General features: G+C 31.1%; 2 protein-coding genes across 2 annotated transcripts; one reads left to right on the top strand and one right to left on the bottom strand.

Annotated features, from left to right (window-relative positions):
- Positions 1-1,928: 1,928 nt before the first annotated feature.
- Positions 1,929-6,474, bottom strand: LOC107187782 (transcription elongation factor B polypeptide 3). The gene is made up of 9 exons (XM_015575993.1): positions 6,403-6,474; positions 5,650-5,918; positions 4,409-5,382; positions 3,928-4,097; positions 3,621-3,790; positions 3,468-3,559; positions 2,558-2,757; positions 2,130-2,409; positions 1,929-2,013 (listed from the first exon to the last, which is right to left on the bottom strand). The coding sequence occupies exons 1-9, from the start codon at positions 6,469-6,471 to the stop codon at positions 1,934-1,936; spliced, it is 2,304 nt and encodes a 767-aa protein (XP_015431479.1). The 5' UTR covers positions 6,472-6,474; the 3' UTR covers positions 1,929-1,933.
- A 2,908-nt stretch (positions 6,475-9,382) lies between these two features.
- Positions 9,383-19,397, top strand: LOC107186141 (general transcription factor 3C polypeptide 1). Its single transcript, XM_015573993.1, has 12 exons — positions 9,383-9,530; positions 9,957-10,150; positions 10,444-11,073; positions 11,150-11,318; positions 11,624-12,510; positions 12,631-13,017; positions 13,128-13,368; positions 13,609-17,039; positions 17,342-17,838; positions 17,922-18,114; positions 18,971-19,058; positions 19,276-19,397. The coding sequence occupies exons 1-12, from the start codon at positions 9,446-9,448 to the stop codon at positions 19,395-19,397; spliced, it is 6,924 nt and encodes a 2,307-aa protein (XP_015429479.1). The 5' UTR covers positions 9,383-9,445.
- Positions 19,398-20,701: the final 1,304 nt, after the last annotated feature.

Below are 20,701 nucleotides of genomic sequence, written 5' to 3'. Positions count from 1 at the left end.
ATAAAATTGCTGTCAATTTCTTTACTTGATCTCACTTGCGCTCAATTTTTCATTTGATCATTGATACATGTCAATAAACGCTATTATTAAAATACAGGAAAAGATTCATAAAATATGAAAGTTATACGTATTCAAAAATATTGATTATATCGAAAATTGATAAATTATAATTAATGTGTTTTTTAAACAGTCAACCGTTCTGTATAATTTTCATAAATATCATGAATTAAAGTCAAAATCAGCTTTCTAACATTCTGTTATCTACTTATCACCATTTGTGGAAATGTTCGGATCGTTTACTTTCAGCGATTACAGTCATTCAATTTGTCCGAATATAGAATAGAATATTGTTATGTTAATTTATGAACATATATTTATATTTAAAAATGAATTGGTAACCTTAGAATCTCCTTCATACACAAAAAGAATATTTAAGTTCAAAAGTGGGCCATATAAAATCTTATTTCCAAATTATTAATTTTCATTAATGACTGAATAGTCGAAAAAGAAACGGATGAAAGAATACATGGTCGCCGATAGTAGTACATGGAACATTATAACAAACCCTCCTTATCTATGCAGGTGATCAAACTAGTCTAACAACCTATACAAAACAATTACTTTAGCAGCCAACGTGTTAAATTATATCCTTATAATAATCTAAGCTGATAGGTAACGTATTTCCGAGACGGGATAACTAAAAGATCAGTGTTTTACGCTAAATACATGTATTCGATTACAAATTCCGCATAAATATATGCATATCACGTATTGGACAAAATAACATTAATTTCACACAATATTTAGTTATGATCTGCTACTCAAAGAAAATTTACAAAAATATTAATATGCAATATTTAATGTTATTTATGCTTGCATATTTTTCCACCTGTATGTTTAAACAATTTTGTGATCTCAAATTCTCAGATTTGCCATGTCTCTGAGTAACCATCTAAAAACTTCTTGAATGCAGTTTATTTATAGTTACTAAAATAATTTAACATTATAATTTTCTAAATGTTATTAGTCCTAGGTGATTTTCAGTATAATGAAGAAAGTATTTTTCAATGCACATTTGTATGCTTCATTGATATACTCTATCTTCATGTAGATCAGTGATGTTTCATACAATCAATAATTCACAATCATTGTAAATTATACAAGAATACAAACTACATATTATGCTCTTAATATTAACCATTATTATAATTTTCTTCTGCCTTTAGATAGTTTATTCTGTTTTACTTCCTTTTTTATATTTCTCCATAAACAGATATTTACAATTGCAATTTAACGAAATTAACGAATCACAGTTACAAATGAGATATATTAATGTGTATGTAACTTTGAATTTCATTTGAATAGATACTTTGTACGTGAATAAACATTACTGAACAAAGTAAAATACAGTACACAAGTAGATTTTATGTCTGTCTGTCATATTTCAGTTGAATTTTTTATTTGTGCATATAAGCTATTAAACTATTAAATAAGTTCAATGTTAATAACTCCTTAATTTAATATCAATTTCTGATGACCTTTATGATTAAAGAATGTCAGATATCTACTGCACGTCATTCATATTAAAAAATTCATCAAACTTTTATATAAATCATTTTGAAAATCCAAACCTTTGAATTCCATCTATAGATCTGCTTATAATATTCATAATAAATCTGAAAGAACTGCGCGCTTGTTGTCAGATACTTACATTACATGATCAAATTAGTAAATTATCGACTGCTTAACAGAGTGGGCGAAGATCGCAACATATTTCTATTCAGAATACATTCTTTTGTCACTAAATTATATAACCGAAAATATAAACTGATATGATTCGCGTGATTATGATACACATACATAAACGCAAAATGCATTATGAATTGATCCATAACTTACTTAAGTAGTGAAATGTTAATAAACATTTCATGAACTACCGCTTGTAACGTCCTTTTATTAATTGCAAAGCTTTTGCCATCAGAGGTGCTTTTGTTTTCTTAACGTTACCAGAGGCTAATAAAACAAATAGAAATATTTAGTACAATATATTCTTACACATATAGCAAGATTTATGACTTTCACATCTTTGAATTCCTGAAATCTGAACTACAACACATAAAAATACTTACACGTTTTTGCACGATGTATAGGTGGTGGTGGAACAGAAATGTTTGTTGCAGATGTAGGACCACCTCCACTGATTAATTTTTTCTTTAAACTAGATGTAGTAGCAGGTACAGAATTTGCAGTTCCGTATTTAGCTTGCTTTTTAAGAACATTTCTCGGAGGCTTAACAATATTTTCCGCATATGCAAGTTTTGCAGATCTTACAGGGATAGATTTATTAATTGATTGTTTTATATTTGCTGTAAGCGTTTTCAGTTTTGCTTCTCTCTCATCCAAACAGCGCTAATATGTTATAAAAATCAGAATTCATATAGTTAAGGTAAAATGTTACAATATGTTCCAAGCATGTAACCATTCCACAAAGTATAAATTTGTATTATTTTAAGAACCGTTATACAAACTGTTGAAAACTATATCAAAATATACATACCATGTACATTTCACGCCATGTTTCCATTTCTTCCCTTTGTTTGCTCCTAAATTCACGATTACAGTGAAACTGCCACAAACTATCTGTATCTTCAATTAAATAAGGATTATAATGTTCTAACATAAACAACTGATCTGGTGTTGCACGTTCTAACACTGGTTTTATGATGTCAAAAGGTACACCGCCAGTAAATTCAAGAGCTATATATGACATAAAGAAAATTAAAGATACTTTAATATTAATAGTTATTTTTAAGAAACAAGGTATGTGACATATAATAATGTTACCGATATATTAAATATTTGAAGTTTAAGAAAATATTTCACATTTCTCTTATACTTAGATTTTATGTGTAAGCTGTATTTTAAGTAGAGCTGTGACTCCATAAGATACCCGGGTACCCCAGTACCCGTGAGATACCCAGGTACCCGGGTATCCATGGGATATCTGAATATATGAGACAGTCCAGAATTGCGATTCGGAAGTGACCGCAGCCGCGTAGGCATACACTGCAAAAACATGACTTACTCATTCTTATAATATAACAATATAATATTTATTATTAGTATATAGTGCTAAATAACGTAGTATACGCGATTGCGATCGAATAATCATAATAATATAATAACATATATTTGATTATATGATTATAATTATTATTCTTATTATTGTAATATCATTTTCAGTTTTTCTTAGTTTATTTCGGTCATTGCAGATATCGATCGAAGATGGTCGAAATACGATCGACTCCCGAATCGAGATTCTTGACTGGCTCATTATTCGGATATCTCATGGATACCCGGATACCCGGCTATCTCACGGGTACCTGAGTAAAATTAATAGCTCTAATTTTAAGTATAAAAAGTACTGGAAATTTTTTTCACTGTAATTATATTTTTATCTTACTTACCATCAATATTTTCTATTAGTACTTGCGTACATATTTCAAACAGGGTAGGTACAGTTGTGTAGCCAGATTTATTTCCTGAATACACTTTTGTCCTACAATTACAAATAGACATGTCATATCTTATTCACATTTTCCTAATTATTAAAATGTTACCTTTGATTTTTTACATATATCACGTCCGTAAGACATTTATCTTCCTCTTTACGATGCACAGGGTTAACATATGGCAGTGGTTTATAATTTGGACTAATCTCAGGCAACGTAGATGCCAAATCCACACTTAATGGTTCTAACTTTACATTTGATGACAAAAGAGAAGGTGGCTGCAATACAAGACATTGATTACATTTATAGTTTAATAAAATTTCAAAAACAACTGTTTATAGTTTTGTATTAATATAAAGTAATAATACTTAAATGACTTGAAACAATGTAAATTATATTGTATAATATAACTTACTTGTAAAGGATCACTGTTCACTGATTCATTCTTCGGTACTGATTTTTTAATATTAGTCAATTGTTCCACTTTAACTGGTTTTGTAGAACTTGTGCTTGCAGTATTGTTAATACGTTTCTTCGATGGCTGAGCCACTGTACACATACCAAGTGCCTCAGCAAAACTAGCACCTATAGATAAAGAAGAAACACATTGATTATGATATTTCTAATTATTTTAAAATTTGAAAAATATTAAAATATGTAACTATGAGAAATAAATTTTTGAAATTTTCCAAAATAGTTTTATAAAAGGAAACATTTTCTTAATACAGCATCTATACAAAATTAAATTAATATTTTATTTAAGGAATTTTATAAAGTTATCATAAGCACACAACAATACAATAAACCAAATTTATTCAACACTGTTTAAGTAAAAAAACTAAATAATTACATATTTTTTTGGTTATCTTCAAAACAGCAAATATTTACAAACTAACCAGAATTGCAATCTATTCCCTCATCCCCATTAATTTCTTGTTTAACTTTTACTGATTCCTTTGGTTCCTTTGATCCATGCTTGGAGTGCTTTGCATCCTTATTACCTTTGCTTTCATGTTTACTTTTTCCTTCAGTATGATCTTTTTTTTTACTTCTATCTTTACTTTTATCACAATATTTATCACTAGAGGAACTATTACGATGCTTTGACTCTGAAGATTCTTTATTGGAATGATGATCATCAGCTTTTTTTGATTCATCTTTATTATGATTTGTTTGACTATCACTCTTGCATTTATTTTTCTCTCCACTGTCTTTTAACTTATTACTCGATGAATCACTTCTATGCTTACTAGAGCTTCCTTTTAATTTTTCCTGAGAATCTTTCTTCTCATGCTTAATTTCATTCTTATTTATGACATCTTTGTCCTTGGGCTCTTCTTTTATTTTAACTGTACTAGGTGTACTGTTATGTTTTTCTGAAGTAGAAGACACATGAAGTTTGCCTTCATCGTTTTCACTTTCTGAATTTTTTCTTCGTTTGCTTTCCTTTCTTAGAGTGCTGGAACCTTCAATTTTCCGTTTCTTATGATTTTCTTCATTGTTTTTAAGTGAAGTATTACTGTCAGAAGATTTATTCAAGTATTTTTCTAGATTTTCTGGTTTACTATGACTGTGGTGTTTAGACACATGAACTTCATCTTTCTTAGAGGCACTTTTATAATCCTTTAAAGATTCTTTTTCGTTTCGAGACTGATGTTTATGACTATGCTTATCTTTGTCATGTTTCTTTTGCTTCTCTAAGTCACTACCAGAACTTTTGGCAGCATCACTAGTATACTTTGACTGACTTTTGTCAGATTTTAATTTTGATTCTTGTTTAGATATATGTTTATTATGTGCTGTATTTGATATTTCAATCTTTTCTGTCTTATGCCTTTGTAAATGTTTCCCACTTTCTTCGCTGTTGTATCTGAAAAACCATAATATGAAGTACATAAATTTTTGTTAATACCAAGAACATTATTTTTTGTTGTTACTAATATATACTTATAATTCTACATATAACAAATATTTCAACATGAATATTACCTAAACACATCTTTCACCTTAAGTTATTATAACATGTTATGTATAAAAACTATGTAAAATAAAATCAGATTATGTTATACGTAGTATTAGTACTACTTGAAACATCACATGGTTCCAGATACACTAAGATAAGGTAATTTCTTTGTACCTTATAAAATTTTCTTCAGTCTTTGGAGATTCATGACCGTCACTGTAACTTTCAGGTGCATCAGGAATGCAAGCTTCATCCTCATCTTCTCCATCGCTAGTTTCCTCACTTGCAACCATAGCTTTCCATTTTGCAACAAGTGCCTTAGAAGCTTCACCTATGCCATCTTCATATTTCCTTAAAGCATTTACTGTACGTCCAACACCAGTCTCTTGAAGATGTTGTACTGTCACTGGCAAATTGGATAATTTGGAAATACAATGTAGTATCTGTAATATATAAAAAAAGCAACATATTAACATTGATATGTTAATCTGTCAGGTACACATTGACCTATCATGAACATCAAAGGTTAAGAAAAGAATAAAAATGTAAGGTACAAAATACTGATCGTTATATTTTTACCGTAAAAATACTTAACTTAAATATACAAATATTCAAAATTATAGGAATTAAATTCATCAAAGTTCAAACGCATATTTTTCTTAAGCTTACTTTCATACAGATCGTAACGTAAAACTAATATAAATTAATATTCATTTTAAGAAATGTATTTATATTTGAAGCAAAACATGTATTTTAATATTTGAAATTTCTGAATATAATTTTCAATAATAATGCTTCAGGTTTACGCATCAACGTGATTATACGTGAGCATCGTGAGGTTATCCTCAAACGACAATAATGTAACTGCTTCATTTTATGCTTCGCTAAAAATGTTGAAAACATGAAAATTAATGCAACTATACATACTCTATCGTGATTGTCATCGCATTTTTCAATATTTCGCTGATAATGCTTAATTTTGTCCACAACAGACATTATTACGGCTGCCAGCTGCTAACTGCTGTGCTGTGTCCTGTATTTATAGACAGATCTATACGACGGTTGAGAAAGGTAGTTTCAATAGAAATTGACTACTATTGGCCACACGATAAATTCTATCAACTGGTTTAAAATCATAATCGAATCAGAAAGCATAAAATATTATTTTATGTGACATGAAGTAGAAACGACTTGCGATCCTGTTTAATGATTGAATGGTATACACATGTATGCCTATATATGTATGTATGTATATACACGACGTTCTTTAAATTAAATGTTTAACAAAAAAGTAAAGGAAATACTTCAAGGATACACTAAAAATGTCGCAGAAACAATCATTTACAATAATTCTTTATTAATTATAGTTAATACAATATTGTAGAAGCAGTATAGAAGGGAATTCACCTGGGAATTTCAAGTTGGATACACTACAAGTAATTAAATACAGTAGTTGCAATACCATAACATGTCATATCTTGTTGATATGACGTGTGGACACGTTATGGTTGTTTAGTATTTTGTATTATCATGTTTATGTACGTATTCACCACACGTACATAGAGACAAATAAAAGTGTAGTAAATTGAGTATTTTTGTTAAATACATCAAAAAATTAGAAATTACTTACATGTGCAGTAATTTAACAAGAAATAATTAATACAAAATGGATAAAAATATTAACAGCTTCTAAACACAACAGTCTAAAAAAACAATTTATAAAGTCATAATATGTATTGCCATTTTTATTAAATAATTTACATACCTTTGTTATTTTATGGACTGTTATTTTTATCCTCTTGCGGTAAATAAAAATTTAAAGAAATTGAAATATGTCCAGTAGGCGCTCGTTTATTGCAGACTATTTTATTGTAGCATAGGAACGCCCTCCGCCCACACGTATTTCTCAACCACGTGCGCGTACCCCACTCTGTCATCTAGCATGCCCAGGAACCGGAGAATAGTTGGTGCCGAATATTAGGTTTCTTAACAATTTATATCTTAAAAAATTGCTCTCAATTTGCTCCCTCGAAATCTAAAATTGATCCCATCGCACCGTTTATATTTAATAAGATATTCGCAAATGAAAAAGCAAAAATTTGTTATCTGCAAAATAGATAGTAAATGGTCTTTTTACACAAATATTATGGTACTAAAAAATTGCTCCTGATCTGTTTTATAATATTGAATGGTCAGATATCTTACTAATAACTTATTAACAAGGAGCAATTGAAATAATGTTGTTGCGTACAGGTTCGGTATAACGTCATACAGTAGACGCTCGTTTATTGTAGGCTACTTTATTGTAGCATAGAAACTAGAGTTCTGCATTGGGCGGGCTGAGCCCGCCCGTCACCCGACCGTTTTATCTCTACCTGGGCTGGCCCGGCCCGCGCAGGCCGACGATGCGCGCCACAAACCCGTCCATACCCGCCCAAATTTGTGCTAGCCCGCCCGACCCGTAGAATCCCCGCTAGGCCCACTACGCCCGCTCAGCCCGTTCAATGCAGGACTCTAGCGGGCACGAGTGGAAAGATCACATGTTGCGATAACTTCGGACGGGCTTGGACGCCTAGATATATATGTCGACCCGCTACGGGTTTGGGTGGGCTTGAGCGAAGCGATAAGCGACGGGTAACGGGCGGGAAGACCCAGGTTTATCCGCCCAATGTAGAACTCTAGATGGAACCCAATCCCATCTATGGAACCGTAGTTACATCGATGGAATCATTAGTTTCATCCTCTCTGGTGGGGGTGATCCCTTAAGGAAGACCGAAAGTTTCATGAATTTTCCGCTAGCCACACAGCGCTGCAATCGATGTGTCCGTAGAAGATCGTATAGGCGCATGCACCACAGGGAACCCATGGATATAGGAACTAAAAGACGGAACGCAAGGTCCCATTCCTAGGTCCATTTTTATTTGATGGCCGGGATTCATAGACGTATTAAAGATACGTTACACATGGTTTAAAGATGGCTTCAAGAAGTCTTATACACATGTGTCACAGACGTCTTACAGGTTACAGGTGAGGTAAGGAATAGTCATTGAGAATAGATAAATGTTGTTACAATAAAATAAAATTTAATAAAAATGCATTGTATTTCAACATTGATAAAAGTACATTGTAAACGTAATAAGTTGGTACAAACACTGTAGGGCTTATATGTATAATATTTTGCCATTTCATAATCGTAAAAGGATTTCTTACACACTCCTCATTATTATATTGTTTACTAATTATTCTTTTCTTTATTTCTAAACACTTATTTTTGCACTTCCTTTTATAGTTTTTGGCACTATATAGGAATGGACTCCTTTACAAAACGATCGGTTTTGTTGCATTTGTTCATTACAATAATATGTCTAATAATTCAATAAAATAATTATTAGATTATGAAATAACTTCTGATTTGCTAATACATTCCTTTCAGCTATTAATTTTCTAATTTTCAAGTGTTTAACATATTTGCCATAATTTAATATACTTCAGAGAAGGAGTAAAAGCGAAATTCGACTGTTAAAACATACGTTCCTAAGCAAATATTAATTAATTAAAATATGCATTTTAAAAGAATACACAGCTGCTTCCACCTCCTTTTCTACCTCAATTTGAATTTCACGCTTGTGAAGCTTACGTTGGACGCCGCTACAAGATGACGGCGAGATTCACAACAACACCTTGTGAAACATTGATCAACCTTGATCAACCTTAAACTTTAAGGCTTAAAGCTGGATTGAACGATTGATTGAAGCCAATTGAAGCAGATTGAAGCACATTGAAGAAGATTGAAGCATGAGCTTTAATTTTTTTTTATTCCTTTAATCGAAAACGTTTCACGCGTTTTACGTGTGAGATAATGTGAACTATAAAAAAGCGTTTCTTAATCTACGCGTATAATAATGTGTTGGAAAGTAAAGATGTTAAAAACTTTTTATATTGTATAGTAGGTCTTAAAGTAATATTTATTATGGTATCGTATCCATCAATTAATTTAGTCGATTTAACTATTGACGAGGTTGCATTAGAAGGTTTGGATGGTATTACTCTACAAGGTTAGTGTAAACATTAATACATAAAATGTACATATCATAGTTGTACAACTAACGCATTTGTAATTTGATTAACTATTTTTTAAATAAATATCCTTATATTGCATATCATATTCAGTGTAAAAATGATAAGTAAATAACCTGAAAATGTTAAACAAAACATGTTTTATTAAATGAGGTTATTATTTTTAAAATGTATAGTAGTTCTTGTGAATTATTACTATCTTTCATTGATATGAACAATAAATTGAAGTTAACAAAGAATGGAATATTGGTCGTTACTAATACACTAATTACAATAATTTCTTTGTTTTTTTTTTTAATTTTTATTAAGGCATTTATTGACTTTAATTTTAATTGTATTGAATTATGTATATATATCAAAATAGATATGGATTTCTTATACTAAATGTTTATATTATTTTATAGCACTATGGTTACGTTTAGCACAGCGTCTTCAGAATCCTTTACCATTTCCAAAACCATTAGTGGTTCAGATATGGTCGATATGTATACAAGTCAGGGAATTTGGATTTTATGAATTAGAAACAGCAAGGGAACCACTTCTAATTTATGATCGTTATGAATTTGTAGATCCTGATTTAGGCATTATATTAGAACCGGTAAGTATTAAAACAAAAAATTTAATGGATCAGTCTATAAGTTTCTTTAGGTTTTTAAAAAATATTTATGTAACAGAAAACAATAATTTATCTTCCTTTAATTGATCGTGTCCTATTTAGCAATAATGTTATATCATCTTATATCAAAATACTGATTATTCTTGTAAAAGAATATCTAATGTTTTTTACAAAATATTGACGTAACTACATTTATAAAGATACAGAAATTTATTGACTGATCGCATGATTATTTTGTTTAAACAGAAACATTATCAGAAGAATCATGTTTATAGGATGATGTACCACCAGACATTTATCCACATTGCCCTATAAATAATGTTTCTAAAGACATTAAAGGATCATGTTCAACTTACTGCACACGTAAAGAAATAACAGAAAATGTAAGAACTCTTACTTTAGATGAAGTTACAGAAAAGTATGGAGATAAATTAGTAATTGTTGCATCACAGTCTGCAAGAAATCATGCATTAATGGGAAATGAAGTATCTCCAACAGTTCACTTAAATGTAATACAATATTGTTTCCTTGAAAGAGTAGGTAGATCACGGTATCATGGCGAGGTTACACAAGGAACACTTAGCCTTAACGCACTGAAAGAAGATCCTAAGAGTCTGTTTTATCATCGAAAATTATTGCTACGTCATAAATTAATAACAAAACAGATACATCATCAAAAGAGTGGTGGTCATAGTTGCAATGGAAGTCTTTTACATCTTCCAAGATTTTTTGTTGAAAGAAAGCCAAAAGCAATTTTCTTAGCTGAAGAAGTTATTAAAATTCTTCAAACAAAACCTAATTGTGTTGCAGAATATGATGAAATAAAACGCAAGCTAAGAATTGAAAATCCAATAAAGAAATTATTTAAAACTACATTCTTTCAGAAAATTGTAAAAACAGATATTGTAAGTACTAAGTATTGATAAATTAAAAATGTTACTTTTAACTATTAACACAAAAATTATTTGTATTTTGACACAGAGAGTACCATATAGAACTTTATATCCAAATGCAGAACCTACAGAATGGCAACAGAAAAATAATTTAGCTAAGGAGAAGAAGATTAAAGTGGTACAGTTATTACTTCCCACTATTGATGTGGCTGAAGCATGGAATAAAGATGATATACAAGAAGAGGACGAATTGCATGGTTTGTTCAATAATTCTATTATATATTATAGTTAGCATGTTATTATGTGTTAATATTTCTACATGTATTGGTTAAAATTACGTTTGAGACTATTGAACTATTATTTTGTAATTTACTATTATTTTGTTCGGTATAATAAACTTCACTGTATAAGAATTAAAAAAATTTAGCTAGTTTCATATTTTAACGCATTTTTACTGAATATCATACTTTAAAAGCTGAAAGTGTAGATACATTTCTTATGCGCTACATAATTTTAACGTTTTTTTTTGTCTGATCCTTTTAATATGTTTCTTATTTTACAGAGTTAAATATTTCAAATCATAAATATAGTGTACCTTACTTAAAGCAAGCAAACGCAATAATTGAATCTACTGGAAGCGATGGCATATGCCAGGGAAGATTAGCTAGAATAATGGGGCTAACTAAATTACAAGCTCGGACAATTTTGCGAAACCTGGTTAAACGAAATATTGTTGCTACTTATATGAACGATATAGGTAGACAAAGACTTACAAAATATGTATCAAAAAGATTTGAAAAAGGTAGTATGTTAAGTAAACAATTCAAGACGGAAATGCATAAAATAAAAGAACTTACAAAACAAATGACTGAAAATGATGATTCTAATAAAAATGTAACTATTATACAAGAAAAGGAAGATATTATTAATGATCAGGAAAAGAATGTCATAGAAGTATCTGAATCCATTACAGTTAATGAAAACCATGAAAACAGTTGTGTTGAAGCTGAAGAAAAATCGAATACACCTGTGATAGAAATACAAAAAACCTTTTATGTTGTCAGCAGAATACTATATAAATATCGTTTAACAAAACGACCAAATAAATATAAGCGTACATTTTTGAGTTATAGAAATAATCATATACAGGCAAAAGAAAAGAATACAAATGCGAATGATACATTACCTCAAATTACTGATACATCAAAGAATGAAAATACGGCAGCTACATATAAAAATATAGGAGTCGATTTGACTATTTTATCACCAATAAAAGCACATAAATCAGATAATGAAGTATTTGGATTCATGGAAAATGTCCAAAACAGTGAAAAGAAAAATTTTACTCATTTACCACACATCACCTACAGATTACTGCGAAGAGCTAATATGATTATTGAATCAGTTAAAGAACATCAAGTTATTGACGATATGACGAAATTAATGAAGGTAGGTCTATAAAAAAACAAATATTTTTGTTAAAGATACATAAATAATTATCATATACATGTTTAGTACCATCTACTTAAATATTATAGATACATGAATATATTATATCATTTTTCTTAGATGATACATGAGGAAGAAGATAAAGAAGGATATGATGTGAAAATTGATAAAAAATCCTTAATAAGACTGTTACAAAAGCTTGCTAAAGATAACTTAGTAAAGAACATAAAAGTAACATTCAGTACAAATGGTAAAGAGAAAACTTTGGTATTTATATGTGATCCGAATATTGATATTAATAGTCATGTTATTCAGTCAGCTGTGGAACAAGCGAAATTGAAATTTTATTTATTATTATCTCATAGAACTAGGTCACCTATAAAAAGGTATATAGAAAAATTAGACCCTAATAAAAGTAATAATATCGAAGATGTATCAAACAAATCTGAAGATAAGACTGCATTCAAACAAATTAAGGCAGTATCAGCAAACTATAGGTGTGGCCCTGTAAGCATCCTAACTTATGCTATAAATATTATGTGTTTTAATAGTTATGAATCAACTGTACATTCAAACAAAATAAATAAAATTACTAAATTAATTTTCTTATATTTCAGAGAGGATCAAAAAAATATGGATACAGTCCAAAATTTATACGTATGCAAGCATTACATACTGCTTTGTTCTATTTGGTTTATGAACATCCTGGCGAACCAACACTTTCAAAAAAGAAACAGATACAAGCTTTACGCAGTAACGATTTTAATATAACGGACGAATTGGCAGACGAGTTCAGTACAATTTACACTAAAGATATTAGTTGGAAAATGTTCATGCCACCTTTGCCTAAATATACTGGTAGGTTCATTGCCTTACACGAAATAATAAATTTCTTCTCCATCTTCCTCTCCATTACTCAATGCTTCTGGTAAAATCTTCCATATTAAAGGCGAATCATTAGTTATAGTTCTGTTTTCAGAGCTTCACTCTAGAAAAATGAAAGAAAAATAGATTGAAGAAAAAATATTGTAATTAATATTCATAAAACGTTTGATTAAATCTCATTAAATTTTATGAAATGAAACTGTTGATTTTCAGGTTGGCCTCAAGGATGGGCATTAATGTGCGATGTCCTACTACGACTGCCATTGTCTATATTCTTAAAACTTCACTTTATCTCTTTTGTTATACCAGAATTAGATAAGTATATGAACCATCCTATTCGAAAGCATTATTTGGTTAGAGAATTACCAACAGACATTCGAAACTCTTTATTATATGCGCGTAAATATATTTTTAATATTCATGAGACAGTTACGAGATTATGTTACATTGGGTTGATACAATTTGGTCCGCAGAGACTAAAGGAGAAAGACCAAGTATTCATATATGTAAATCGTCGTACAGAACTGATGGATACAACTTCATCTGCGCCTAGCTATCATATAATTGAAGATAAACCTTATCCTGTATATAATTATCATTTCGATAGGCTGTCAGTGGTTGAAAAATACTGGTATGATATGTGGAATACATGTATTAGTACACCACTGGGTGGTCGACTTGTCGTTCAAGGAAAAGACATAGTATTGGAAGATGTAAATAGGAAAAATGATATGATCCAAGCAGTAGCAGCACGTTCTCCGGAAGAAGCTGTGAGATTGGACACCGGAATGGTGCCTGGAGACCGTAAAGGCGCCGCTGGAATAGATTCAGCGTGTTTCGCTCATCTTAAACGCAATTGGAATTGGGGTATTAATAATAATTCTCGGCAAATAAAAAAACGGCAAACTGTACAATATGAAAGGGACACATATCTTTCAAAGATAAAAGCAAAGCCACTTAAATTCACAGAGTTTTCCGGTTTGAAGAGAGTTTCTGGTCCTCCATCTCTGAATCCAACAGAGCTGAGAAGAAAGGTACAATCAAAACCCGACATCAATTTAATTGAACAAAGACAATATGAAGAATTGATAGGTTGTCGAAACTCGAAACAGAAATCTTATGTAAGAAGAGTATTACCGCGTAAATCTACCACCAGAAAACGAACTAAATACGATGAAGTTGATTATGGAGCATTGCAACGAATGCACAAGTTACGGGTAGACTGGGACTCGTATGAAGACAAAGTCTTGCTAATTTGCAAGGTTGCTATGGTATACTTGTGTCCGAATCCGCGTAAACAAGTGATAACGTTTTCTATGGTGAGGGACGTTTTACGAATGTATTCGCACATGTCGTATAATAAAACATCGAGAGCGTGTCAGCGACGGCTTTTGTACATGCTTCGGCAACAACATAATGTAAATATTGTTGCTTTAGGGGTCGAAGAAATTAAACAGAACTTTTTTATTAGGAAACGCTTCCATGGTATCATAGATAGGCTTAAAGAGGAATACAAGAATTTTTTTGAATTTGAAGTACAAGTTGTAGAAGTGTTCAAATCACTTGTTGCTTATATTATTAGGAAATACTATGATATTTCGGATGTTGAGACGAAGGAACCCCTTCCTATACCAGCAACTGTACAAGAATTTAATATATTTTATAAAGTGGTGCATCCTACGAAACCGTTTGGTAATCGTGGATTCACGAAAGACGTCCGAAACGTTACTGATATACATTCTGCAGTTATTAATTCTGTCATTCATAGTTCTATGTGTTGTGGAAAAGATAGAAGGTCATGGGCGTATCAATTGTTCAAAGTGTATCAACAGTATCCAGAGATGCTATTACGGAATGCCATGGCAAAAATTCGAAGTGATCAACTAGTCACAGTTAAGAAAAGCCAGCTTCCTACAATAAGGAAGTATGGTAACTACATGCCTATGAGTAGTTCTCAATACCAGTTGAGTAGTAATTACATATATAAATTTCATACTAAATGGCCTTATGATATGTTTAAAGAATCATATGATGTTTTCCTTAAACTCAATAATTGGTATTACCATTCCCAATTCAACAATCCGAATAAAACATTCGAAAATTGTAATGGCATTGAAGTGTCTCCAGTAACAGGTGGAGTAATAACAGCGACACACGATTATATTGTTAGAGATAACATGGATTTTGATATTGAAATACCCGATCAAGTGATCATGCTTGACCCAAGATTACAAGAAAAGGATGAAACATACTTTAGAATCGCTAAAAGGTACCAAGATGTTTTGGTAAGTTTAGACAATCTGAAATTTGTCAAAGAATCTTATCAAAACGATGGTGCCATACCGGATCTTGCAGAAAATAAAGAACAAAACAAAGAGTTTAATTCAGAGATTTTAAATGTTAGTGGTGTTAATGTCCATAATATCGATGCAAAATCAGATAAAGATGGCTTCTCTGATTTTGATACGGAAAAGAATTTACTTTCACAAGAATTCGAAGCTGAAGACAGAAATTTTGAAGATGCCAAGAGTCTAGCTGATTATGATGACTTAAATTTCGATAGTGATGATGACAATGCTCGTAATGTAGGTGATGACGAACATAATATAATTAAATTTCAAGATGGGACTAAGATCGCATTGAACAAAGATGACGTTGAGCGTTCAACACTTTATGATGAGGATTCGGTAACAGAAACGGATGGAGGTAAATTTCATAAAAAACAATCGTTGCACGGTCATGAAAATAATAATACAACAAACATAGAAAACCTAGTTTCATTTCATTCGAATTCAGAATCAAACGTAGATATGCAAACACAGCTGATTACGTCTGGAAATAAGAGAGTAAGAGATGTTCATAAAGAAGAGTTCGACTTTGATGAACCAGCGAAGAAAAGAGCAAAGTCATATAATGAAATTCTGGATGGCAAAATGCATATAAACATCGATACAAGTACATTGCCGGGCTGTGATGTTACTTCGACAAAATTATCAGATCAGACACAAAACAAAAGTTCAAATAAAAATTCTATCCATGAGGTTGATAAATGTAATAGTATGAAACAAAAAACTAATGATATTATTACTAGTGGAAAAAGTACTTTGTATAGAAAAAATGAAATTACTATACCCTCAAGAACAGTGAATGGGCAGACTTTTACACGTGTTAGTGACATTTTGAAGAATATATCATCTGAACAGAATTATCTGCATCAGTTTTGTAAACTTGATGATACGGGTGATATACACAAACGGTATACTCGTTTAGCTTTACTGAGAATGAGAGAGGAATTAAGCGAACTCACAGCAGCTGACAGTCACCATGCACATGAATATTTTGCTGTAAACATGTTTAAAGTCTATTATTTTTTAAATCCGTCAAATTCACAACATTCAGGACAATACGAAATTTTTAGACATCTTTTGATACCTCCGGAGCTGATACCTTTAAGATTAGAAGCTGCAAATAACTTAATTCAAGAACTGAACAGGGTTGCTGTTTTTCCTAATGATGGTATTTCATATTCTGAATTCAAGAAGAATCTGCACATGGACTGTCAATTAAACTTGAATGATATAGAAATAGTTTATAAGTTTGTACGTGACAAACAAGAGCTTGGAGCTAGTATTCCTGAATTGACGGTGAATAAAAGCAATAATACTATTTTAAAGTTCAGTTTCAAACAATATATCATTTGAGATTCCATAGAAATAAATATTTCTAAGATTCATTAATATTTACTAATATATTATTTACAGTATTAACAGTTATATTTGTAACATAGAGAAATATGTAGAATTATGAAAGCAAATAGTGGAAGCAATTTTAATCTTCGTTTTTGTTTATTGCTAATAAACATTTTCGTACTTTAATTATTAAGTAAAACGCCATAGATTTAAATTTTGCTGGTATATTTATACTCACTTTCTCCCTCTTCATATAGGATCAATTTGGAAGTACTTTAGGAGAAGATTTACCTAATATTGCTTCACTCCTCACTAAACACCACATATTTCTACGATGTGGTGTAACAACTGTACGATATATACACCATCGTTATGCAGATTCTTGGTTAATACATTCATATAAAATTGGTCGACTTGAAAAGGAGTCACTTGTTCCACTACCCAAGGGAACAGTGTATGTAACAGAACCAGAGGTAATACTAACCGAAGGCAATGAGATAAACATGATTGATGAATCTAATGAGAAACCTAGCTTTTCATCAGAAAGTGAATCAAAAAGTGCTGCTTGTAAAAACTTGATTGGATTGGATATTCAATCAGAAATAAAGAGTCAGAAAAATGAAGATTCTGACAAGGAATCGTCTAGTCATAGTGATGAATGCAACACACAAGTGAAGAAACGAATGCAGCGAAAAAGGACTGGTTTATTACCGCAAAGAGATATATCCAGAGCTGTGAAACAATTAGATCTCACGTAATTTGTCTCTTCTATTCGAAATTATTTAGAAAAATAAATTCGAATAAGATTATAATTTTTTTTTCAAATTCACGTTGCAGAACAAAAGAAGAAATACGGCTCGCAATAAAACCGTGGATTCGAATAGATGGAGTTTTGAATCGTAGAGTACTTGACCGCATGTTGGGGGCAGTGCTATCATACTGCGTGACGCACCCGGGTATTGCATTAACTAAAGTACAAAGTAGGTTTGTTCCCGTTCTACAACCGTATCATACAAGAGAATTAGTTGAGGTAATTTTTTTAATTACTTTATCGAGACCTAATTTTCTTAAACTAAAATGTTTTGAAATATTAAAACATGTATTTTTTTAAATACATATTTTAATTTTTATTCTTTAAGAATGTATTTAATGTAAAGTATGTCCGGTTTAAGTGTGTATACGCTGTTATTTCTCTTAACTATTGAAAATGCGAAAAATTGTTTCATATGTAAGTTGTTTGATTTCATACAGTAAACTTAATAGAATATTTGAAATTCTTTTTTAATTGTTATTTACAAAGATTTCAATGACAATGCAATGTTTTAAAATGGAACTACATATTTTTATTATTGTTATGTTATTAAGCATTTGAAGACAAATTTAACGACATATTTGAAAGTTCTGTTTGAATAACTTCTCCGATAACTCTATGAATACTGGCGGCAATTTTATTGTTTCTTGTCTCACGGATCACACGTTATGGGTAAAAGACACTACCCGAACTTGCCATTTGCCAGCAATATCTATACAGTTATCTGAGAAGTTATTACTCAAACAGAATTTTTAAATGTCGTTGAATTCGTCTTAAAATGCCTAATAACGTAACAATAATAAAAATATGTAGTTCCATTTTAAAAAATTGCATTGTTATTAAAATCTCTGTTAACAATTAAAAAGATTCAAATCTTCTATTAAGTTCACTCCATGAAATCAAACAACTTTCATCTGAATCATTTTTTCGCATTTTCACCAGATAGAATACTAATATGTATATTAGCGGGTATTAAACATATATTGCGTACTTTATACACTATAACAATGATTTTGTATAATGAAATATTTGATTAATACTACCTGATCCTGTAAAATATTTATTTTTGCGACAGATACTGGTAAAATTAGAATGCCTAGAAAGGATAATATTAAAAAAGCCGACTGTAACGTTGTTTTCAAACCCTGCGCCAGTTAAACCATGTAAGTGAGGCATTACTATTTCGTATATAAGCAAATAAATATCACGTTTAATAACGTATTGATACTTAACTTTGTTAAACTTTTTAATTGAGCTTGATATAATGTTTCCATTACTGATTTCACTAAGCTTATAGTGAATAAGCATTACTTTTACTACATAAGTAGGATTATATTTTTCATACTTTTTTTTTTATTATTCTTTCGATTTGTATTTTAGACATTGCAAACAATGATTGGAGTGTTGAAGAAGATATTGTCATTGAACCTGCAAGTGGAGCAATATTAAAATTTGGGATTTTTTTGAGCACCAAAATGTATAATTCAGATTACATTAAATAATTGACAGAAACATTCCTATTCAGTTCAAAAAAATATTCGAATTTGAAGTGGTTGAATTTATAATTACTTATAAAAAACGTAAAATAGTAATTTAAGTACTTCGCTAAAATTATGTTGGATTAGCATAATTTGTACTTGAATCAAAATGTTATGATCTTTTTATTCTGTTTTATTGTTTCACATGTAATGTTTAAATGTTTTGTACAATTATTGTAAAGATTAAAACAATTATGTTTTTTAAATAAAATAATGTATTTTTTTTCATATTAATTATTTTCTTAAGATTTTTTCTATTTTTTAGAGTTCTTAAATTATTGGCTATTGAAATATTGAAAATGGAATAATAATTATGTGCCAATAAAAAAGTAATCCCGTTTACTAAATGTACGTACTTTTATAACTAAATTTATATTTAAACTGCACTATCTATCTTACTATATCCTCGTGAACAATAGAATATTCGTATTTTAAGAAAGCAGTAAGTAATACGTTTTCTACGCTAAAACATTCCAAATATACGACACAAAACATTATGTATATTACACTTCAGAAACAATGTAAAACAAATGCCTTGATATAGCGGTGACGTTGCATGACTTCTGTTGATTTTTTATACGTTATTTGTGTTTTGTGTTGACAACATAATATGTACTCGTAATAGATATGAAAGATTAGTAAATTTATCTATTATATGTAAGAATTTACAAATTGCTTGGAATGTATTGCCGGTAAATGAGGCCATTAGGTGCGCAAGTTTGGAGTGGACCGCTGAGGGGAAAAGGATTGCCCTGCGGGGGGTGTGGTTTATAGGGGTCACAACCGCAATGACCCCACGCGCCGCCCGCAGGGCAACCAGAGCCGAAGAGGTGGTACTGGGGGTACCACCCCCTTTCGCGGTCGGCCTACGTGAAGACAGCGTCGAGAGGTGACCCCTCAACGGTGTAGGCAGGAGGTGGGGGGACGGCATCCACAATCGTCTCTCAGAGAAGAGCCCTCCCTCAATAGAGGGAGGGCAAGGGCGGGGCTGGTCGCGGTGAGTAGTCGAGCGATCCCGTGGCCAGCCCTCACGCCCGAGAGGGTCACTGAGGGGTTTTTAACGGGTAAAATCCCGCATTGGCCGTCTCCGACCCCAGTGAAAACGGTGCACCTTTTCAAGGTTTCCCCCCGTAAAAAAAAGGCCTCTTACTATTTAGTTTTGGGGGTTACTGAAATTTATGCCACATTAATATTCGGTTTAACATTTATTTTAGTACACTTGCGTCTGCTTGCGTCATTACGCATAAGATTTTGGATTCTGTAGGGAA

Source organism: Dufourea novaeangliae, unplaced genomic scaffold (genome assembly GCF_001272555.1).
Source record: "Dufourea novaeangliae isolate 0120121106 unplaced genomic scaffold, ASM127255v1 scaffold2, whole genome shotgun sequence".
NCBI lineage: Eukaryota > Metazoa > Arthropoda > Insecta > Hymenoptera > Halictidae > Dufourea > Dufourea novaeangliae.
The sequence above is the reverse complement of the archived record's forward strand: the minus strand, read 5'-3'. Positions and strand labels throughout refer to the sequence as shown.